Raw genomic sequence first — 26,503 nt, 5'->3', positions numbered from 1 at the left:
TGAGAAGCAATCAGTCAAATGCATTTTTGGAACCCATTAAGTGGAAAGCTTTTTTATACCCAAAAAATTGTGCAAAATACAGTTGACATGGTCTACTGCGAAATGTCACATTAGTTGCAATGCCAACAAGCTCCAGTACCTTCAGTTGGAGATCAAGAACTTGACATATGGATATTTTGTGATATTTCATCAGTTGTAGCAGTTTTTGGGTACTCAAGCTCTTATAATTTTGAATGGATACAACAATTAAATTTAGCAGTCTAATTTTTTACCATCTTTTAAAAGAAAGGGAAGGGGAAGAAACCTTTAAAGTGGAGTTAACTCTCTTTGCATTATGACTGGGTTTAAACCTTTTAAACAACGTATTTTAATTTTAACATTTTCCAAATATGTCAAAACTTGTTTGCTATCAAATGATAAATAGTAAAATCATTTATTTCAGACTGGCCAGCTGAACAAAAAATTAATGCTACATTATTTTATACTAACTATTCTAAATGCCACTGTTATCTTAAAGAAAAAAAAAACACTTCACAGTAAAAAAACCCCACTCACCATAATCTACAAGCAAATCTGCAAGAAAAAATTAACAATGACTGAATAAGACTTTCAAAATGATAATTTACTGATTTATTACTACACAATGTACATTTTATACTGAACAGATAATGAATTAAAAGTATCCACTTATGATTAAATAATTACAAACAACAATAAATTATCACCGTTGTTTTAAATAGTCAACACTTTTCTTTTATAATAAAAACAGGAATGTAAATGTAAATCATTCAAAAGATAAATGATGTTACATAAAATATATTATTTTTATATAAATATCAGGTTAATATAATGTACAGATGTTAGCCGCCAAATACAACTGACTTAAAATATAATTATTATTCATAAAAATACAACTAATGAACAATTTTTTTTCTACTCCTAATTAAATATTGATTTATTAAATATTACACAACAATGTTATGTATTTATGTATAATTATTTTAATATTATAACAACAAAATTACATAATTACAATAAAATATTAACATTTTTCTTCACATTCAATGGATGTATTGTACATCATAATTAAATCTATATTACAAATATAATTTTTACTGATATAACCACCATGCAATTAAAAATTACTGAAAAATATTAATCAGTAAAATAATTTTAAAAAAAATAATGTTATTTAATACAATTAAAATTATAACATCCCGTTATAAGCAGTTTTATGGAGAAAGAAACGATTAAATAATACAACTATAACATTCAATGGGCAATAAATTCAACAATTAAAGTCTCAAAATAAAGCAACCAAAATAATTAGAATTTTATAATCTCAGTTATTATTATTACTATGGCAAGAATCATACAGATATGTAAGAAAATCTATCTTTTATTTTAGGGAAACAGAAACAGAAATGAAAATGGCAGAGAGGTTGGACCCCCAATCCCTTATATAATAATATTTGTGCTACTTCTTTCCTATAGATAAGCTTTCTTTTAAAAATTCAAAAGCTGATTTTCCTTTTGAAAAATAAGCATTACATAACATTTTTAAAAATCTCACCTCCATAAGAATTAAACTACACTTAAAACAAAAACCTATTTTCTTCAACTATAATTTTTTTTATGTATTTGTACCAAATTAAACAATTTTTTGCAGTAACAGTTAAAATTTCCTTTCATTTTGTTTACAAGACAAATGGCTTGATTCACTTGATGGTGATTTTTTTCTTTATTTACTGCCAGAAAAACTTTTAAGTAAGTAAATTCATATCAAACATATATCATATTTTTCAATAGAATTGCACAGTAAATAAAACAGTTGTATCAAAAGAAAATTTTACCATATTAGTTAACAGATGTAATCTGTTAGATAAAAAAATATTACTTGTTTTTTCAATAAAAAGTGATATATATATATTTAATTCTAAGGTCTAAACCTTATGTACATTCCTAATTCTATTTTAATTATTTTGTCACACCAAAAGAGTATTTATAGTGGGTTTATCTTTATCAGACTATTTATTGCTATAACAATTTTAATCTGATGAAATTTCAAAATAGTGAATTTTCTATAAAACCAATTTCTAATGAAGATAGATCCACAGAAAATATTAAGTACAACAAATACAAAAGTATAGAAAGAAACATGCATACTAATGAACAGTTAACAATAAAAATACGATGTAAGAGGCAAATAATGTATAAATAGGAAAATAGATTTAAATAAATTTAATAAATTTAATAAATAAAAAATTTAATTAGAAATTCAGAAAAGTAACATACTAAGGCTGAATAAAAATTATATATATTTTTTCTCAAAGATAGATTCTTTAATAAATGGATTCTTCAAGAAGATAATGTATCAACCCACACACTGCAGTCTTAAGCACTTTTATTTTCTTTACAACAGAAAGCATTTAAATTCTATAGCACACCACAATCACCTTTAAATTAATGTAAATTTTTCGTAATCTCAAAAATCAAATCTGTAGCAAAGGAATATATATATATAATATTACTCTTATTTAATAATTACTGTTTCTTTTTTTTCTATTATTTATACTAACATTATTTAATAATACTGTAATTTTTCTAAAAAAAATCAATCCATAACATAAAAATTGATGTACATATTTATATAGAAAATATATCTATTTTACAGTAGCTATGTAAAATCTATTTTATTACAATTAATAAGCCCACGGAACTTTATGTTACAAGGTAAAATACAATGCTAACTTTGTTAAAACATTAAATAACAAACTCTTATTCTTGTGTTTTTCAAAACAAGAATAAGAGAAACATAATTTTTATTACATGCTCTGTGAGAACACTTTAATTATCTGGTTAATAAGGATTTAAAAAATAACAATTAGGATATAACATATACATTTAAAATTAAATCAACCTATTATCAATTGATAAAAAAAAAATAATTTTTTCATTGAATTCATGCTCTATACAATAACACTTTAAGAACTTTTATGCAACATAATTTTAATAATGATTAAATACACTAGTTTCCAAGTTTCAAGGTAAGAATTAAGGTGCTTAAAATACAAAAACTACACACTATAGTATGCTATACAATGAAAGAGTACACAGCACACAGTGTGGACTACATTTTTTTTTTATTTTCAATGAAATGGAATGCTACAATACAGGAGTGTGTGCATGTATATACATATATTTTAATATACACACAAAATTTAACGCTCTCACTTTTTCCACTCTCTCATTCTTTATGACAATTATATAATATACATATCATCTAGCCAAACAACTACATTAAATAAGATGATAATGATTTTAAGTATACCCATCACCAACACAACAATAAAAACAAGATAAAAGCTTCCAAATGAAGATGATTTTTATACTGAACGAGAGAGATGGAACAAATGAGTAAGACATGATAATGACAACTTATTCATGTGAAGGTGGGAACACAATATGATTAACAAATAATATTTAACGATGACAAAAAAATTTTTAAATACAACAAAATTTTAATAGGTTCATAGAGGTAAAAGCATTCATCACAAACTTTATAGCATAATAATAAATCAATTATTATTTTTAACACATCACATATATGTATGTAAATTTATATTGCAACTTTTTTTTATTGTATATTCTTTACATGATGTTGAACATAAACATCAGATTTTTAATCTTCAAGATTTCTAAACGCTTGTTGTATATCTTCATGTAACTGTTCAAAATCTGCTTTAATTTTTGCTTCACCATCCTTTACAGGGTCCTGTTAATAAAATAAATAAAAATATAAGCCAATAAAAAAAGATACACAAGATAGATTTATGAAGATTAAAAAATAAATTTGATTCGCATGGTATATATAACATGTTAAGCTATTAATTAATAAAAACACATATTAACACTAAAAAAAAAGGAAAGGAAAATTAATATAAACTTACAAATTTATGAAAAACGTTTTTTTAATCCATGGATTCATTGTCAGTTACAAAATACTATCAGGTAATCCATTCATATCATTATATGATAAAGCTGTTAAGTTACTATGACCAACTAAATTAAATGTTGGTTATAATTAAGATGGGCTAACTTAAGTAATTAATTGTTTACAAACATTACTTGTTCATCCATAAATATATATATATATATATATGTTTTGTTTGTAATATACCTTTTCTAAATACTGAAGCTTATTACTAATTACCATTTATTTCTAATTATTTTTTATACTTATTATTGTTAGGTCCATGTGTAATAAGCTGCTAGGCAATTCTTTCTTTTATTTTTGGTTGCAATTAAATGTTCCAAAAATCTTGTTTAAAGAATCTGTTAGATTTACAGATATGCACTGTTTACAATTATTACAAATACCGCTATAAATGCCAACAATTAAATTTATCTTATGATGCAATTCTGTTATGACTTAAATATTTTTTTAAATACAAAAATTAAATGACACTGGTTTAAAATACAAGTTCACAATTGTTTTTTTTGTATTTTTATTAATACAGTTGGAGTTTTTTAAGTGTATGTTTCTTATTTTTTTCTAAAGGAAATTAATGAAGCAATTTTTTTAACTCTCTTTTATGTATTTTTTATTAATATTTTTTGTAAAAATATCATATCCACTTTCATCTGGTATACAAGGATCATTCTGTATTAAAGATGCTAAAATTACTCTGAAGCTAAAACAGTTTGTTTAATCAATGCAACAAGCTTTTTCTCTTTTCAGCATAATCACTGTTGCTTTCCAGCAACATTAATATATTTTTCCCATTGCTGAATCAGCTTACTTCTAATACCTGCTGCAAAAAATCTTTCTCTTGATGTCAGAGCAAATCTAGCACACTTTCCCTGACGTCATCATTAAACCACGCCATTAAACTTCTTGCTATGTAGTGCCTCAACGTGTTTGTCAACATGCCTTCCACATCGATCCTAAAGTGAACCATGAAGTGGAAATCCAATGGGAGCAAATTAACACTGTAAAGAGGGAGTAGTACTTCCCAACGCAATTTCTTGAAGGTTTCTTGAGTTATCTGCACTGTGTCAGGCCAGGAGTTAACATGAAGCAAAGTGATGGCTCTACACTGAGAAATAGGGCATTTTTTCATTACAGCTGGATTCACTTTGTTGATAAGCTTGTCACACTAGTATGCACTGTTTATTTATTATACATCCTCTGATTGTTAAGGAGCTGAGTACGCCTTCTATATAAACACTCTAAAACAATGTGCAGTGACTGAATTTTTAACAGTGGAAAAAGTGAATACAAGTGAGACTCAGCATTACCTAAAGTTTATTGTGAATCATCATTATCTAACGTTTATTGTGAAGAGATTGTTACTGAAGAACTGTAAGTAGGTGGGTAATAAAATTTTGTGCATCAGAAGCTAAAAAATTGAATATTGAGGACGAATCTTAAGTGGTCAACCAGTTTTTGTGACTGAGAAGAACCAAAAGGTGAATTATAATTGTATGATTATACATCATACAACAAAGCATTACTACAGAGATAGGCAAATTGAAAAAACTAGCAGGATACCTAATGACAGAACTGGACTATTGTTAAATTGGTGCCAGAAATTCACAGAAATAAATAGTAACAAAAAGAATGCCATGATTAGCTTCTGCAATGTTGTCATAATGAAGGAGATGATTTCCTTTTGAACACTGATGGGAGATGAAACTTGGATGTATCATTATGATCCCCAAGGGAAATGCAGAACATGGAATAACAGCACTATTGTTCATCCACAATAAAAAATACTTAAAATATAAACCTTGCAAAAAATTCTCTTGACAGCATTCTGGGAATCAAAATGTGTATAAAAATGGCAATGTGGAAGCACCTATAGGGTGCTATAAATTCTTGCAATACATAAAGTAATTAAAACACCTCAAGAAATATGTGTGTCATGTTTGATAATCCACAGAACAGATATTCTGCAACATAATTGCTTGGCCACACATATCATGTACAACTACAGACTGTTATAAAGTTTAAAGCTGAACCTATTCGACATACTAACCAGATATGGTGACCTGTGATTTAAGGGGTTTTAAGGGATAAGGTAAGATATAAGATAAGATACTTAAGGTATTTATAAAAAAGATATTTAAGGGTGGATAAGATATATTAAGGGTATACATCATGGATGATGAACTTAAAGAAGCAATGAGGTCAAGAATCATGGAAAGACCACCACAGCATTCTTCATTGACGGAATAAAAACAGGTTCACTACTGAGAAAAATGTATGTAAATGGTGACTTCGTAGTAAAATAAGTTTTTGTAGCAATAAAATTGCACTTATGACATACTTTTATGTCATATTTGTTGCGACTACTTCTTTTCATTAGCAAGTTATGAACACCTGTGCATCGTATTTCAACCACCACTCCCCTGCATGTATTTTAGGATGATTTGATTTTTCTGCGAATAGTGGAATTATGGTGGACTGGTTTTTTAAAACTCTAGTAACAATTTCACTGTCTTCATTAGTATCTATTTTTACTATAAAAGTCTGATCTTCTGTTATCAGTTTCCACAGAGAATTTTCATTAATTTATCATATGACAATAATTTTTTTTTAAAATGATTAACAAGCATTTTTTATATGCATTTATAAATGTAAATTTTATAAGTTGGTACCAAATTAAAAAACTAATAACTGCATTAAAAATATACTTTGTTGTACTTTTTGCTGCAATTTTTTTGCAAGTTAGATATACATTTTTTAAAAGTTTACCTCATCTTATATTTATTTGTTTTATTTTTATTTAAATAATGATTGTCTACAAAAAAATGTTACTCATATGAAAAAAAGTTGCTCACAATAAACACCAAATCTCCATTTGATAGATTGAGAAGCCCCTCCTTTTTGTTGAAGTCGGTTAAAAAGTACAATCAGATTACATGAATAGCAATATAGATTACTGAATAATATAAACTATTAAGTAGAATTATAAGAATAAATAATAAATTTTATGTAACAGTTTATCTCTTGAATTTTTATTTATATTTTTACCTGATATTAACTACTATGTTCATTAACCAGTAAAATATGTAAACAGCATACAGTGAACTGCATCCACCACTAAGTAGCACAACATTGTTACCAATATTATTAATATTTATTTTAGGAAATAATTTCCTCATTAATGTTTTGCTATATGATTCTTTAATTATGACTACATAATCTACCAGATTATTATCACTACCTCACATTTCTGTTGTTATAAGAATTTTTAATTTTTAAATATTTCTTTCAAACACAGTATGTATAATCAAATTTTGGAATTAATGAATTGTATGTTTTTTGATTAAAGAAATAAAGAATGATCACATAGGCCTGTAGTTATGTACATATGTTTCAGGTTATATACACATTTATAAAACCATAAAACTAAGTAAACTATGTAGGAAACACGTCACAAGTGTAGTCAATGTGGAATAAACTTAAAAGTATAATTTCACATGAACTATCGACTGTGCCAGATGCAAATATGCAAATTTTCTGTCATAAATAATTTTTTTCACAAAAAGAAATTATTTTTGTATCAAGGGTTATCTGAACAAGAAAATAAGAAGATATTTCAGTGAGTGATATTTCATAAATTCTACAAATGCATAGCATTTTAATTGTTTTTCTCTTAAAAACCACAATTTCAAAAAAAAATAATTATACAAAAGGGGATATCTACGTACAAAACTAAACATGAATAAGAACAATTTACATGTAACATCTGCAAAAAACATGAATTAATTACCTTGAATTTCATAGACGATAACTGATACAGGATATTTCCCATGCTATCTTTTATAACGCTCCATGTTATCTTGTTTTCACTTTGCGCTGTAGATTCTACAGCATGCCTTGACATATCATAAAATGCAATCATGTTACGCAGCATTCCAACAGTTTTATAAAATGGACAGTAGCGATCATACGCTGAATAACTGTAAAGTGAGTGAATAATTTATTAAATATTTTAAATAACTCATTTTAAAATCTAACAAGAGATTACTGCTGGTAATTACTGTAACTTAAAAGTTTCTATTTTTATCATAAGTTTCAATAATTAAAATCTTAAGAGAAAATTTTCTTTAAAATCCAATTTTAATTACTTCTAGATTCAAGTTACCTGATATGAATTATAAAACACTGGATGGCAGTTTATCCTTAATTCAAATGCATAAGGATACTGATAAAGAGGCTGACAAAACATTAATAAAATTAATGACAGAATACTGGAAATACAAGGGCTATTTCTAAATTAATCTCTGGTTGACTAACAAAAATAAACAAAATGAACAGAGACAAATTTACCATATTCAAAATTTACATAAATGGTTATATTACTTCTTGACATAATATCCTCCCAAATTCAAGCACCTGTCATTTCTACCTGTAAAAGCAAGCACCTGGAAAATTCAAGGAACTGTCAGCTATAATGAAATCAGCTTGTCTATTGTTTCTTAAAACAGCTTTCACTAAAGTACCCAGATACTTAACGCTTAATAACAGATAAAAATCAGATAGTGCCAAATCAGGGTTGTAAGGAGATAATAAAAAATCTGCCACTTAAACTTGTTTAGTATGTTCTTAGTACTAGTGGCAGTGTGAGGTTTTATGTAATATAAAAAACAGATCCCTTACATTAGCATATCTTACTGTTTATTCTGTATTGGTCTGCTAGGCTTTGTCATTGTTTCACAATAAACATCAGTAGTACTAGCTTCATAAATTCTGCAACAGAATTTCTTTATAATTCCAAAACATAATAACCATCTTCTTTTTTTTTTGTCTGAATTGGTTTTTTTTAATTGTTTGGGCTTGTTCGCCAAGTGCATGTGCATCCACAGCTTGGACTGTTCTTTTGTCTCAACAATGAACAAATGCTAGTCATAATACTGTCAAGAAATTCACTTTATTTATTCTGGTATTACTGAAAAAAAATTAAATGCCGTTCTATTCTTCTCCTTTTGTGGGCATCTGTAAGTTGTTTTGGTACCAATCATGCACATAATACAGACAAAAGCCCAACAATTTCACAAAGAGAGGACCTTGTAATATGAAGAAAATACTCGCTAAGTTCAATAGTTGTGAAGCAGTATTTATCATTAGCAGCTTTTTCAATTTGTTTAAGTTCATCACAATGCAGAAAGAATAGGGTGACATTCCACTGAATGTCACCCTCTTTCCATTATGTACATTAGTTCGCCCTTTCCTGAATTTCTTGCACCATTCTCTCACAGAACAGTGCAGAAAATTACATTATGTAATTACCATAAACTGTGCACAGCCAACACTGGATCTTGACTCCAGATGTTCCTTCTGCATGCAAAAAACGAATGATTTTACATACCTCGCAACTTGTGGGAGAAAAATCAATGGACTAGATATTTTCTACAATCTACTTATTTCTGTTATTCAGTCTGGTTTGAGACTTACTTTAGATGTATTTTGATGTCTACTGTGGATGTACTGTGTAGCTATAGAAATCAGTTTGTAGCACCCGACTGGAGGTTAATTTACAGATAGCCTCATAATCAGTATATATAATCAGATGAAGCTGAGCAACAGCAAACCACAGACAGTAATTTGCTCTCCACGAAGTTGCATGTGGTTGAAATTTGCCAATTATAATAAATCAGTTGGTTAAGTACTTTTAACATGAATTTTAATTAGCATTAAAAAAATTAGCAACATAATTATGTTAAAATTAAAACTACCACAAGTTGATTTTTTTACTTGTATTTATCACGTCTCTATCTACAACAATTACAAATTGTCCTAAAGTAGTGCCTTATATTTTTAGTTATAATTATGTAATTACATTTGAAATCTTTATTTTAATTCAGCTGCCACCATTTTGATTCAGTTGTATATTACCTAGTGTTAGTTATTATTACACTCAGTCTCTCACAGTATCTTTGTTTTGTATCAATTTCTTTTTGTTTTAAATTATTGTTAAAGTAACTTGTAACTGAGAATTATTGTATAATATTTAATAATATATTATATTATAAATAACATAACTGACATCGTATATATTTCAGTGATACTATGAAAATTGTGACTAATACTTATATATTATATTTCTACTTTCATATTTAACTGTCAAATTTGTATGTTTTATACAAAAACAAAATAAATATGAGGGTGGTTTGGAAAGTAACCTCCGTTTGGCTATAAATAAAAAACCTGCATAGATAAAAATACCTTATTATATACAACATAAAACTACAAATTTTAATTATCGCTGACAAAATTTGGTGGGCTTTCTTTGGCTTGCATGGAGAACTGGTATGACCTCAGACCATTGATTGTTGTTTCGATTTGGCATTCATGTAGGCCACCCAAGTTTCATCTCCAGCCACAATTCTCTTCAAAAAACTTTCTCCTTCTATATCACAGCATGAAAGGAAGTCTAAGGCAGGGTCATTTGTTTGATTCAATGGATCTCTGTGAGCATTTTTGGAACTTACCAAGCACAGAACTTCCAACAGCCTAATTCATCGGTGACCATCTCGCACAAAACCATACGAGAAATTTGCGGGAATTGTTCAGGAAGTTCAGAGATGGTGTATCTTTGACTTTCCTGCACATTTTCATCAATCTCACTGACAAGATCATCCATCATTACAGAAGGACTACCATTCTTCTCTTCTTCATGAATGTTTGTTGTTCTTCCAATTTTTTTAAAAATCAAACCCATTGTGCACTACACCATCACTCATAATGTTTGGGCCATACACAGTACACAACTGATGACGGATGTCTGCTGCCGAAACATTTTGTGCCTAAAGAAGTCTTATGCTAGCATGCACCTCGCATTTCATGAGGTTTTACATTGCAGTAATCTTTTTACATTACAACAAGCAAACAGGCTAAAGTACGTGGCTCACATTGACACAGCTGGAAGCACACAATTCAGAGAGTAAGCTGATGTGTCAATGGCAGGGCCACTAACACTACTACTAGTACTATGCTACAACAGAGGTTACTTTCCAAACTCCCCTCATACATAATATTTCTCAGAAAAAAGCTTCAAAATGTACATACTGGCATTTCAAAAAACAAATATTTATAAAGATTTTTGGGTTTGAAAAAAATATATTGTTAAAAGAAATTTTTTTTCTTGCAAATTATGGCAGTACATTATTTTAAAATAAATTAATGATATTTACATATCACAAAATATTTATAAATTACCTAATTAAAAATCAGACATTTTAATAACATCTTACAAACACTTGAGACTATTCCAACTATGGGTTCCATAAATAATATCAAAATTATTTGTACCCTTGAATGATTACTCATTGAAATATATAAATGCAATCATAAAAAACTTTCCTTATCAATAAAAAATTTATAAATACAAATTTAAAAATTACAATACAGAAAACAAGGAAAATATAACATGAAGTAACTAAAACACAAGGCCAACAATATTACATATTAAAAAAAAAGAAGAAAATTCATTTAAATTATACCTGTTCTGTTGTAAGAAATCATCCTTTAGTAGTTTAGCTACTTCTAGTGTTATCTTATCTGCTTCAGCTAAGGAAGCTTTACCAACAAGTTGTACAATTTCAGACAGATCTTCTTCTTCTTGTAAGATTTCTTTTACTTTTGTTCTTAGTGGTACAAATTCAGGAAAGTTTTTGTCATAGAAATCATCCAGTGCTCTCATATATTTACTGTTAACATTAAAAAAGAAAATACAAATTTTAGTTCTTAATGTACTCGATTAGAAGTGCATTCACTTAACCCATAATTACTAACAATTACATTTAATCTACTGTTAATAACTGTGCATAAAATGCCCTCTCACCGTAGAGTAAAGTTAATTGTTATGAAAATATTTATTTATAAATTCTTATTTATAATAAGTTCACTTATTCAATAAAGTATGTTTTATCATCACACAACAATTATTAATCTTTTGACATTTTTGTTAGCTATTTCAGTGTTCTATTTTTTATCTATACTTTTTATCATTTGTTCTTTGTTACAGTTCTATTTCCACTGTTTGGTCTTTCTGAATCTAATATATATAAATTAAACATATCATTTACAAGAAAAAGTTTAGAAAACATTGTTGTACTAATGAATTTAACTTCACTGTTAATTTTAACAAATATTACAATGTTATAATATTTTGACTTGTTATTAAAAGATAAAATGCTAATCGTTTTTACACACATTAATACATGAATTTCATTGAACAATTAGCTTCTGACAAGGAACAGATAATGCAGACCCAAATGATTTCCTTTTTGGGGGTTTATAGTCAGCATAAAGTTTTTAAACATCTTTTTTGTTTATTACAATCTCCTCATTATTTACAGCGTGAAAAAAGTTAGTTGGTACATAAAATAATGGAAAAATTACTGAAGAAAATTTGTTCAACTCACAGAACTGTATCATATCCAAATTTAGTTAATGTGAATAAATGAAACTGAAAAAAAATAACACTATGAAAGAAACTGAAAAAATAGATTTTTTGATATCTAACAGAAACTACAATCTTAAGCCTGGTTTGTGGTCAGTCATTCAATATATTAGGTAATAATTCAGGGAGTTATTCATTTATTAGGTCAGGTTATCTAAAAAAATGGACTCAAAGCAGAAAAAATGAAATGAAATTTTATCATTCTTATTTCTGTAAGATCCTCAAAACTTATTTTTTTAAATTTCATAATTGTAAAGTTACTGTTCACAATTTAAATAAATGGTTCATTAGAAAACCTACGTAAATATAAAAAATCAATTAATTTAAGAAAAAAATTTATATCCTATGATAAACACAAACCTGTATGAGATCAACCAGTTTATTGAAGGGAAATGTTTACGTTGTGCCAGTTTTTTATCAAGCCCCCAAAACACTTGAACAATACCAAGAGTAGCAGATGTTACAGGATCTGAGAAATCTCCTCCAGGTGGTGATACAGCTCCAACAATACTAACTGATCCTTCTCTATCAGGATTACCGAGGCACTTGACACGTCCTGCACGTTCATAGAATGATGCTAATCTTGCACCCAGGTATGCAGGATAACCACTAAAGTAAAAGAAAAATGCTATCATTAACAGGTAACACAACACACATATCAGATTTGAGAAAATTAAAAATAGTGTTGTTATCTCTTGTATTACTTTCTTAATTAAATTTTATCAACTATTACAGACATTAGCAGTTTCATGGAACAGTACACAGCTACAAGAAATTTAGTAGAAATGGAAGTTCACCAGTGTCCAATTGGAAACTAGGTGTTGTTGAGTCAGTCATAAATGGCTGGATAATTCATATGTATATTACTGTCACTGATTATTCTATTAAAACAAATTTTATCAGTTTAACTCAATTTTGTATATAATTTAATTTAAATAGGATTGATAAAAATCAATAGAATTGTGATTATGAGGTGAATGAAAAAAAATTAATATATATGAAGAAGTTCCATTTTTAAAATTAAATCATGATGCTATTGACCTCAGAAAATAAGAAAGTCTAAAAACATTTACTATGCAGACTCAGAAAACCAGTATACATGCACACAACAACATTAAGGATGTCTAAAAGGAATATATATAGAATTTTTTAGTCTGAATTGCATTTTCAACATTATAAAATTCAATTATACCAAAATCTAAGCAACTGTTCAAAGCTGTTGATGTAGAGAAATCTGCAAAACACTAATTTATCAGTGAACAAGATATTTTGATGTGTAATGAGGCTAATTTTTAATTAGATAATTTAATAAATAAACAGAAATGTTAATGAGCCCAACAAAATCCAGAACTTCATCCTAAAGATTTAAAACAAATTATTTTGTACATTCCTTAGAGCATAGCAATTATTGGGTTTAAATGAAAAAAAAAAAATTTAAACAATATTGCTTACACCCGAATGAAAAATTTACATGTTGAAAGTTTCCTTTCTTCCTCAAGTTGAACAGCTTCACAATCCAGAGTTGCAAGAGGATGGCACTAATACAAATTGCTGGGAAAGTATAAATAAGCTCTGCAACAAATTTCCTGGTAAGCTTATGATTCACGTAAGTTAACACTTCTCATTTGACCCTATTACACTTTTTTCTTAAGAAAGAGGGCATAAAATTCAAGGTTAAGAGGGAATTTTAATTAACTAATAAAAGCTTGATTCTAAGGGCACATGAATTTTTTTTTAATTTTCACAAAGTGATATGTAATTTTTAACATCTGTGAAACTAAGTATGCTCCAAATGAGTACCTTAAACAATTAATTTTAAGGAAAAGAATCCCCTGAAAAGGAGGAAAAATGATTAAAACTAAAATATTTTATCCTACTGAAACAGTTACTGGAGTGTTTTGCCCTACTCTTTAAACAAAAAAGCTAAATATCCAAGAGCTTTAAAACACTACTGAAATGATATCAAATTAGCTTACCAGGCATAGTAAATTTTCAATCGATTAAGATAACATTTTTACTTGTTTTACCATATGTGCAGAACCTTCTAATAGAATGTTAAAACTTATCTATATTAACCACATTATTGAAAAACATAGCACCAATGGTCATTCTAGCCTCCAATTACCATATCATTAACCACGCTCAAGTAAAAATAATAGGAGTAATAGTGTTATTTAATTTAGCTAATATAGAAATATACACATTATTATAATTAGAATGATAAGTGCCATTCAAATTAGAACTTCCTTATCTTATTATTAATTTTCCTTGTTAACTTAACAATTATTATACAGGTAAAATTAATTATCTACTACAAATTCTAATAAAAAAAAAAGTAATAGCTTAAATAAATGTCAACTTGTTACATAAATAAATATAAGGAGATACAAACCTGTCAGCAGGCATCTCAGCTAAACGACCTGAGATTTCTCTTAAAGCTTCAGCCCAACGAGAAGTGGAATCAGCCATCATGGAAACATTATAACCCATATCACGGAAATACTCTGATAAGGTGATACCTAAAACACAAATTCAGTCTCATATACACCTGAGGCACATTTCTAACATCTACTAAAGAGCTAAACATTTTAAAACACTTATGACAAGCTGCTGGTAGAATTAAAAAGTTTTTAATGTAACTTTTTTTTAGCATTTTTTTTTAAATTTCATGTTTAGACTCAAACTGTAAACAAGGAATGAATTTGTTAAGAAAACCCTGGATAACAACAAATAGCATCATACTACTATCTGATAATTTTATAATATCTGAGACATCGTAGGGAAAAAAGCCTATGACCACATAAGTTGATGGCCGAAGTAACAGTGACGATGTATGAGTTAAATTCTGTCTATAAATACAGAGAGTAACTTTTTATAGCGGACTTTAGCATATCACAAATCTATACCTTAGGATCAGCATAAGACAAGTATCCAGCATTTGAAATCTTTACTGGCTGCAACTAGAAAAATCCTAACAAAAAACCTTCTTTCCTCCTATTCAGAGGGTAGGCATTACTGGTGTAATCGCCAATTTTCCAGTGTGGGAATGCTGAAAATATTGAGGATATTGGTACTGTATTGAATAGCACTAATATAACGTAAAAGGCCCAAACTCCATTTTGGCCTAAGAAAGTTAGGGATTAAATGAAAATAAAGAAACAGAGTTATAGTAAACATCATCATTATTTATTTATTTTAAACATAACAAGCAGGAAAATACAGTAGGATTATTATATAATAAATAAGGCCAAACAAATATTAAGCTACTTTTAGTTGTTATTGTTATCTTTTAAGTTACTTTTAGTTGTTATTAATTTTAATCGAAACATAAAATCTATTACATACATTTCAATCAAGTTTCTTTCAAAAGACATTTATAAGAATTCAGCAAAAATTCTTCATCCACTTTAGGGTTATCACTATCAGCAGGCTTAGCTTGTTGTGTTCTGTCATCAGCAGTTCAGTGTTTCCACAACAATGTCCTGACATAAGGCTCAGGATTTCATTTCCAGATGTTTAGACCATTAAGTATAATGAACATCAGGGCAAAAACAAGTGGAATGTACAGTCTAGATCTAGTGGTATAATTATGTATGTGTGGCTGAAAACACGCTCACACTTCTCTGAACTGCGTGGTGTAAGTATAGAGTAATTCAGCAGTGGATTTAAATCCTTTGAAACAACAAGGTTGTTTTCCAGATAATCTCTGTAACTGATTTTCTTTTTATTATCATTTTACCTGGATCTAATACAAAGTTTTTCGATCTCTGACTCACCATATCTGTATCCTACAGGTTTGTTTAAAGACCAATTGTTACTTTCTAGCACAATCGATTCTGAAAGAAGTGAACTGTATTCTTCTTGATGAGGGAAGGGGCCTGCAGTTGCAGTTGATGGCTTATTATTACTTCTTATAGTTAAAAGACTTGTTTCAAGGTTATTATACTTAACAGCAGATGCTGATTATTAATAGTGGACATTTTAGCTTTTTTTTACAGGTATGCCACAAAAGTTAAACTCAATTACTCTTGACTTTGAGGCACTTAGTAGCAAGTTTTCTTGCAAGGTCTTCAAAAATTGAATACTTCTAATGATTTTGTCTGCATAGATGATCATCATTTTTCTGCTTTGAAGAGATTCTACATCATTGAAACTTTAGCTAATATGTCATATATGATTGCCAAATCAGATAGGAATTGAGATGACATAAGATGTTTAATCCATAATGCATAGCCTGTTCAGTTAGATTTCTACTTTTATCATTTTTAGCCTTATTGAAATGCAAGTATAATGCTGATTTCCATACCATATATATGGCTGTTATAAGCTTGAAAGAGCTTGCTACCCATCTTGTACCCAATATTGTTTAGTTGCAGGACTAGCTTACTGCACATTCAACTAATTCCCATTGTGATTTGTAAGTGTATAATTTATCCATAAAAATTTGAAAATGATTAACAGTTGCCATATCATCGACTAATCAGTCACAGCTAACTCTGTCCTGTAGTTCATATAGTGCCAAAGAACAATATTGGGATATTTTTTAGACAACTTTTCCGCAATACCAGATTTCTTTCCTAACATGACACTAGCACTATCATTGGCAAATGTGATCAAATTCTCTTTGAGACAGTTATCACTGAACCCATTTTTATTCAAACAGTTTAATAGGACCTGAAAAGACAGTATCAGCAGTTTTATTTGACAGTTCAATCAGGTATAAAAATAAAAAATTTTGTGAGTGCTCTTTGCTGGTTTGATATTCTATATATATAATCAAAGTAGATTTAGCTTCTAGGCTTGTAAATTTGTCAATTGTGACTGAAATTTAACTGAAAAGTTCAAAATCTGTTTGGGGATTCTTTTTTTCATTTTACCTAAAATGTGATTAACAATTTCTGTTGCACTAAATCTGAGTGTAATCCAATACCAATGTCCACCGCATTTAACTTTTGGAGGACCAAAAACTCAAGATGATCAGAAAAAGATTATGTTAGGGCTCAGATGATTCTAACATTTTTTTGACAGGTAGTATGCTGACATAAATATTTTTATAGTAGATTCGAAATAAGACATGTTCATTTTTTCACAAGATTTTTTAACCGTTTCCAATTTTGCCTTAGCAGATAACTGCTGTCATATGACCTGCCAAGTGTTTGTGGAGAAAAATTTATTTTTTTAAAGAAGTGAGCTGGGAAGGCTTCGTAGACCCATTGAAAGTGACTGAATGAAGACAATTCTTTTGAAACTGCAATACATTAATTTTTAAATGCACCAAGCTGAGAAACTTGCTTAAATAGTGCGCAGCTTAATCTCCCATTTTGACAATCTAACCAAAGAAATGCATCTTTTTGTGTTCCCACATTTCTTTAGCTTATTTAAAGGGCCATGACCATTTTGAAGTAAGAAGTGATTTTACTTACAATTGGAAGTTCACTTTCATCATCTGAAGACAGAGTATTCAGTTATGATGTAGTTGGGACCAATGATAGTTCACTTTTGTCAGGAAGATTGGTTTTTCTTGTTACATCTTCATTTTTTGAGTACACGTTAATTTTTTTGATTGGTCAATTAAAAATTAACTAATTAATTTAATAGTTAATGTCAACAATAGTGTTTTTTTTTGTTTTTTCTTTTTCTTATGCAGTTCCATAGTAAGGCTGTTAACACTTTAATAGAGTTAAAAATTTGTGAACACAAAACAGTAAAAAATAAAAAGACATACTTAGAACTCCAGTAGTGGGTAAACATACACAACTGAAAAGGCAGCAGCTGGGAAGGGAAAGGGAAAGAGGACAAGGGGTTGTGCATGTAGACAGAATCAGACTTTAGTAGACCACAGCCTGGTAACAGGCAAACCACTGATGTCTGCCTATATCTTGTACATATGATTGGGCTAGTAGCACATATTTCATAATTAAATTAGAGAACATGCTTTTCAGTAGATCTGAGAAGTTTTTTAATTTGTTATTCTTACCTGCTATTTTATCTGTTACAGAGAATACCACATAATAAATGGCAAAGTATAATTTTAGCAAGAACAGTATAGAATGCCTTTCCCATGAATGAGAACAATGACCCTAATCGATAAGAAAGATTAGAGAACCAATATATCAGCTCTGGATGGATAAGAATTCTTTTAAGTTAAAAATATTTAAAAAAGAAACATTTGGATTTACAAATAACAATTATAAGTGCACAATAAAGACACACACATCTAAAAATAAAAAAATTGTATCCAAATTGTCATGTTAGGTTGAAGCACAGTAAAATGATGGTAAAAGCAACAACATTTTAAAACTACTAATAGATGCAGTGAATCTTCAACATAATAGATGGAAAGGACAGGGAAAATAGATAAAACATGAATAACAGTGGACTTTATTTGAAACAATAAGATGTCAGATTTAGAACCAAAAAGAACATTTGGAAATGTCTAATGATATTCAAATCAATAAGTGAGAAAATTTGTAAAATTAAATTAAAAGGTAAAATTTTGAAATATATCCATTTCCCTTATAGATGAAATAGTTTTCAGCCCTTTCATCTACAAGGGAAATGGAAAATGGAAAAACAATTTTGCTAAATTATATAAAAAAAAGTGTTAAATATAATATGTTATAGCTGGATGGTTTTAATGCAAAGACTGCATTAAAATTAAACATGTATCGACATCTTTTCAACAACATTTCAACTGCACACAATAATGAACCAACCAACATTCCATCAAACTTTCTCAAAACTATAACAAAAAGAAACAGTAGTTGCAGTAAAGCTATTTTCTCCTTCACTATGTGCAAGATGGTAGAAGGGTGATCAATTAACATGTTTTTACATTATGGTTTATGTTGTCCAGCTGGTATAAAGTTTTACAATAAGCTAATACAGGCTAACAGTTACTTTTAACCTAGTGTTTCATCAATATTTCTGCAATAATTAAATTATGATAATTATGAAAAAATGATAATTTTAATTAAAATTATGATAATTTCTGTCTGGTTTCTTTCTTCTGTGTTATAGGAACTGGATTCATGATTATTAAACTGAAAAAGCAACAATTAATCGTCCCAATAGAAAGGTTGCAACTCACATAAGACAAAAAAAAAAGATTAAAATGGAGGAATGATGACATTAACATATTTTTCATTTCTTTTAGAGAGTTACATGCAAAGAATTCAATCTAAATAGCAATTCTAAATTGATTATATTGTAATGATCTATGGTAACTGTATGAAGTGAAAAGATGTTACGCCAACCTTTGGTGAAAAAACATTAAGGGGCTTTATCATGGCAATGCTCTTCAATTCAAAGTATAATTAGCATCCACTGTTCCATTTTTTGGAAAAAATGTAACTGTAACCCGTACACTTCTTACTTGCTAAATTTCATTCAATATGACTTGTGTCTGTTCCCAAGAATGAAGTCATGTTGAAAGCATTTCATTTTTGATTGCAGAGTAATCATGAAGGTACTACTATAGATTGTGATACTCATAAAAAAATCAACCTCTAATGTTCCAACAATGAAAGATGTGTTAGCACTATAGTAACAATCTCCACAAAAATATGTTAGCAAGCGTGACTGAGGCCAATATGAGGTATGGCAAGTTTTATTTATTAAAGCGGCAGAACAATGTATCATCTAATAAATATTGAAGTATTTTATATAAAAACAAAATAAAATCCATACCAGTATATATAGAAGCTTCTCGAGCAGCTACAGGCATGTTCGATGTATTTGCAACCAAAGCTGTTCTCTTCATAATAGATTCAGTAACACCATCAATTTCCACTGATAATTCTGGAAAATCTCTTAATACCTAAAAATTTAATCAATCATCACAATAAAACAAACTAAACAAAAAATAAGCATAAAATATAATAAAGAAATAATAACAGTATGTATGAGGTCTGTTCAGAAAATAATTGAACATTTTTAATTATGCACCAGCAGATATTTAGTGATGCGATTGGCAGCATTGTGTTCCACAAAACCTCCTCTGTAATCACATGTTCTTGGATTGTTGACATCTCATTTAGTTTTCGGGTTACTATTGTTTGAGTGCAACAAGTTTAAGTGTTAGTAGCGATTATTGTAAGGTGCGATTTCAGGAGCACAATACAACAGAACATTTTGCATGAAACGGGGGAAAACTTTTCAACTTTTGAAACACGCTTACGGAGATAATGTTCTGGGTTGAACACAATGTTATGAATGGTTTTCACAAAAGTGGTCATCAGTCAATTGAAGATGACCCTCAACCAGGACGGCCTTTGACTTCCAATTAATATCACCCACGTTCAGAAAATCAATTATCTGGTGTGTATAAATCGCAGACTGAGTGTCAGAGAACTTGCAGAAGAGGTTATTGCATCTCAATCGGATCAAGCTGTTACATTTTGACTGAAAAATGGAACATACATTGAGTTGCAGGCAAGTTTGATCCTTGTTTTATGACAGATCAGCAGAAAGAACATTGAGTGGATGTTTGTCGGCAACTTCTTGAATAAGCCAATGACGATGAAACATTCATCCAAAGGATCATAACCGGAAGATGAAAGCTTGAGTTTACAGCTATGTCATAAAGACAAAGTTCAATTATCACAATGGATTGACAAAGAATCTCCACGCTCCAAAAAAGCACATCAGTCTCGATCCAGTATCAAAGTGATGTTCTCTGTTTTTTCAATTTTAATGGAATTGTACCAGGAAACAAAACTTGATGGCTCCAAATTGCTCATGAGTTTCAGTAATCATGTTTTCAACTAATTCAGAAAATAACTCTTGTATTAAAAATTCACTATGTTTTTGTAACACCTCTTGTTACAAAAACAAGAGGTGTTACACAACTTGGGATGGCATCGCTTCATGTACTGACTTGGAAGGGTTATGCCAACTCTTCCAGCAGCAGAGCATCAACTATGACCTTACCCCCTACCACACTACAACTCCTGTTATTTTTGGATCTCCCTTGTAAGACCATGATGTTGAGTAATTCTACACAATTTTTCTCCTACTGAAAGAATGATGTCATTCTTACCCTATCACTCTCTCTCTCTCTGAACTTTTTTTCAATTCCTTTACTGCTTCCTTTATAACTAAACAATTTGTAAAGTTTTCTACTTCTTATATTATATTAACACTGTCCATTGTTTTTATACAGGGATTTCTTTCGTAAACAGAAACTACAGATAATTTTATCTCTATCATTTCAAACAAATTTCTCAAACTTCAAATATTTCAATCCACTCCACCTTCAAAATGTTTTTATTTTTTTAAGTAAAAGTAATGACATGTTAACTTTGATAGCATTTAGTCAGCTTTTTAGAATAAATTTAAACTAAAATTATCTCATTCATTAAAATCAAAATGGTATTCATTATACAAAGTGTGTTTTAAAGTAAGTCTGTTTTGAAATAAAAAGAAAAAACTGAAAAATACGACCAAACTTTTATTCCTTAGGCATAAATACTACATTTATTTACTACTTTTCTGTAAAGCTACCTTCTACACATTTATCATAGCATTTCACAACTACTTCATTTCCTCTTTAAGAAATACAATCACCAGTGAGTGACCTACACAACACAGTAATACGATTTTTCAATAGGTCATTTTCAAACCTTTGTAATGCAACCTATTATTTAAGGTGAAGAAAAAGAAAATAGTCGCTGGGAACTAAGTCAGGACTATAGATGGATGATTGAAGATTTTTTCCAACAAATGTTTTCCAATCATCTCATATGGCTGATTTGCTGTATGTGGCTGGCCACTGTCATGCCAAAACGAAATCCCACAGGATAGCATCTTATATTATTTGTTTTATATAACTATTTCAAAACCTTTTGTTTTGTTTTGCAATACGTATTGGCATTAACAGAAATTCCATGATCACTAAATTCAACAAGCATAACACTTTTTGTCCCAAAAATAGTAGCCACAAGCTACTTTAACAAATGTTCTTGTTTAAACATCTTTGGTCTAAGAGATGATGAATGCTACCATCGCATGACTGCTACTTTGACTCAACATTCAAATAAGAAATCTTGGTTCCACGGTAACAATGTAATCAAACAACTCATCACCTGAATTTTCGTAATGCTTTCAAAAAACATTTTTCCTTGTATGTCTGGTAACATCTCAGCAGCCATATGGCACAGATTTAAAAATTTTTCATTCAAAATTCATTTGCTAATTACGACATGGTGAAGCAATGGTTTTTATGAACTTTTTTCTCAACCTTTTTAGTCAAATCAACCATTATCACCTGGCCAGCCATTACACATTTCTCATTATGAACATTTGTTTGCCCTTATTGAATTGAACAGTACCGCTATCTTAATTTAGCATCACTCATAATATTTAGCCTCTAAACATCACAAATTTGTCAATGAATTTCAACCACATAATTGTTTTTTGTCATCAAAAATTGAATTATTCCTTGTACTTCAGAGTTAGTGGATCACAAATTGTAGCACTCATTATAAATATATGAATAATACAAACAACTTACAGTAAAATGAAAACTATTGTTGCTAACAACTGACAATTGATTGAAATCTAAGCTACGAAAGCGCAGTCAATTTACATGTGTACATTGGAAATTCAAAATGAAAAGAGTCCATTTCTCATTCTATTTTTGTTTAAATTATCATAGTTCGTAAACTGGAGTATCAGACTGATGAGGGATAGTTCTTGCATTTAGATTCTACTTTCTTTTTAATTAATTTTTTTTTTTTTGGCAAGGTAACAATTTTTTTTTATCATGGCATTTTGAAAAAGATTCAGGAATCTGTAAAATTAATGTTTAATAGGCTTAGATAACTAAAGAATAAGCTAAATCACATAATAAAACTTAAGGCAAAGAAAAATGTGTTAAAAGAAAATATTTTATTACCTCAGACATTTCATTTCCTCTTTCACCACAACCTACATATATGATGACATCTGAGTTTGAATATTTTGACAAAGCCTGAGAAATTACAGTTTTGCCACAACCAAAAGCACCAGGTATAGCCGTTGTTCCTCCTTGCACACAACTTTGAATAAAAATAAAGAAACAAATTATAATAAAATATTTACCAGTGCAAATATAAAACTGTAAATATGAAGTTATTGTAAAAATGTTATAAAAACACTTATTTGTGTGTAAAGTTACTTCGTAAAAATGGCAGGAAATACAAGGCCACTACTGTGTTGCATGAAGATTTAGTCAATTATACTGAAAGCTATTCAAGTTATAATAATCTCTCATTATTCATGGATTTGAATGCTTATGCTCTTTAGCTGTTGTTAAACAAAACTAAAATATAAGTAACTGAGACTATGTTCAATGTATTTTTTCTACAGTGAATCATTATAATTGTTATATATTAATCATAGAACTATATTATTAGTCATGTTTTTTATTCCATTTATCATTTTGTACAGATACGCCTGATATATAAATAACTGAATGTCAAAATGAAGAGCTAAAAGAAAAAGATTTGTAAAAATTAGTAATACAGAACTTCAGTTCAAGGATTATATCATCACTGAAGATGTTTGCTTAATAGTAGTAAAATGACATAAATCAATATAAAAAATTACTGTTTTCAAGGAAAACAAGCATCCCATGCCATGTTCAATAAGAAAAATAAGGATCTAACTTATTTCTAGCTGCCTTTTTCACAGAGCCAACTACACTGTTTTACATCAGCTTAAATACAAAATCCACCAAAATTTGCACTGAGCTCTACAAACGGCACCTTTACTCTTTTCCCCACACAAACAGTACAGTGAACAAAAATAACAAAAAAAGCCAGGATATAAGATCGTTAATTTTATATATGTATATATTACTATCATTATGTCGGTAATATGCCAACAAAACTACTTTAAATTTGCTGACAAATATTATACTCAGGAAAATACCTTACTGATGGGTTTTCCTTTGTCAGTCATCATGTCTGAGATTTATTTATAAAATTTTGAAAATTAAATTTTTTATGGCATTATTCATATTCATGACATCCTACTATGGTAGAATGTCAATGATATTTTTGTTGTTTATAATCCCGTTATATATAATGAACATCTAATAATTTTGAATATATTAGATTCACATTATAATGCTTTAAAATTTACTTTTGAAATCAATATGAATACAATAATAAATTACTTAAATATTAGTATCAAAATTAATAAGGATAATCAAATAATCAATTTATAATTCCAGTATATAAGAAACCCACAACCAATAAAACCACAATACATAGATATTCAAATCATCCTTAGTCACACAAAATTAATACATATATAAACAATAGAGCAATTAATTACACACAATATAATAAAAATAAATTAAACAAAGAAATAGATATCATAAAACAAATAACTACAAATAATGGTTATAGTGACTCTAATTGATAATAAATACAAAAAACAAATTTTGAAAATTAACAATGTATATTTAAAATATTTATATACTGATAACGTAGTTGAAAATATAACTAAGGTTTATGATAAAAATAAATTTAAACCTGCATACAAAACAAGTAACCATACTAAAACATTTAAAAAACAGTAATATACTGATTTGTATAATTTATACAATTTGTGTGGAATTTATAAAATAAAATGCAATGACTGTGACCACATTTATATAGGAAAAACTAGTAATCTTTTAAAACCAGATCTCTTGAACATGTTAGACATTATAAAAATGGAAAAGTGGATTTGTCTAACGTTTCTGAACATCTTATTAACAATTAACACTCTATTTCTGATATTCAAACCAATTTGGAAATCAGGAAATAAAATATGAATAATAATAATAATAATAAAATTTTTAGACATTTTGGAGAAATTTTACATATATCAATATAAAGGAAATTCAAATTGATCAACCTACAAACAGAATATGAAGATGACACACACTAATAAAGGCTGCAGTAGATGGCAACACTATTTCAAATAATAATAACGTATAATACAATTTAATTTAATTCAAATCCATACAGTACTGTAAAATTGGCTTGCCAAGTTACACGGTGCATTTCATCCTAGTTATTTATTTATTTATTTAAATTTTTACAAAATTGATGTCATATTTTATACATGTAGTTTTTAATTTCTATAATTTATATTTTAAAAGTTTTAATTTATTTTTAATTTTAAAAAAATGTTTTTTACCTTGATAAATTTGAATGTACATGAGTATACTACGTAATTTGATATAAAGTTTAAAATAAATTACAACTGAAGATGTGGGTTTCCACAAATATGTTTTTGTAAAGATGTGAAAAATATGTTAAGTGTCATCTAATTTAATATATATTTCTGTACTTGGGTGGATCAATTTGGTTTACATGTATACATATATATATATATATATATTTTTTTTTTTTAAAGCAATTCTTTTACTCCACTGTACTAATACAAATTAATTTATATTTAATAGATCAACCCTAAGTACAGAATAATTGAAATAGGATGACTTACCTTATTTCATTAAATAATAGAAGCGCTTTCGTGAATTTGAATCACATCATCAGCTGCATGCTTTATATATATATATATATATATATATATATATATATATATATATATAATTGACTTTAGATATATATGAATTGACTTATACTACAAAACCATCAAAACTTGCAAAATATTGTTTAAAATTACAAAGATCAATTAATTAACATTAACAAAGTCAAAATTAAAATGTAATTAAAACAAAGATAAAAATTGAATAATTAAAAGTTAAAACGTTTAAAATAAAAACTTAAGCAAAGCAGAATCATATGCTAACCATTTCACCAATTCTACTTTACTAACCATATTGAAGGATCAATTACCCAACATTAATATCATCTAAACATTTATGGTACTATCTACTGCAGCCTTTATAATATCGTCATCCTTGTATTCTGTCTGAAGGTTGATCATATTAAATTTATTCTTATATATATATATATATATACACACACCTTTCTAAAATGTCAAAACCCTTATTATTCCTATCCATATCGCATTTTTTAATTTCT

At 28.5% G+C, this 26,503-nt stretch overlaps 1 protein-coding gene across 2 annotated transcripts in view; it reads right to left on the bottom strand.

The window, feature by feature from the left end:
• Window positions 1-615: 615 nt before the first annotated feature.
• Window positions 616-26,503, bottom strand: part of LOC142331132 (V-type proton ATPase catalytic subunit A) — a 49,319-nt gene continuing 23,431 nt past the window's right edge. For both annotated transcript variants that reach the window (XM_075376821.1, XM_075376823.1), the window contains exons 7-13: window positions 23,374-23,515; window positions 20,166-20,295; window positions 14,869-14,995; window positions 12,837-13,085; window positions 11,515-11,721; window positions 7,782-7,971; window positions 616-3,775 (exon numbers count right to left, since the gene is read on the bottom strand). In XM_075376821.1, the coding sequence (XP_075232936.1) occupies window positions 3,683-3,775; window positions 7,782-7,971; window positions 11,515-11,721; window positions 12,837-13,085; window positions 14,869-14,995; window positions 20,166-20,295; window positions 23,374-23,515 (1,138 nt within the window). In that variant the 3' untranslated portion in view covers window positions 616-3,682. The remainder of the gene's footprint in view (window positions 3,776-7,781; window positions 7,972-11,514; window positions 11,722-12,836; window positions 13,086-14,868; window positions 14,996-20,165; window positions 20,296-23,373; window positions 23,516-26,503) is intronic.

Source organism: Lycorma delicatula, chromosome 10 (genome assembly GCF_047948215.1).
Source record: "Lycorma delicatula isolate Av1 chromosome 10, ASM4794821v1, whole genome shotgun sequence".
Classification (NCBI taxonomy): Eukaryota; Metazoa; Arthropoda; class Insecta; order Hemiptera; family Fulgoridae; genus Lycorma; species Lycorma delicatula.
This window is presented reverse-complemented; position numbering and strand designations above follow the sequence as displayed.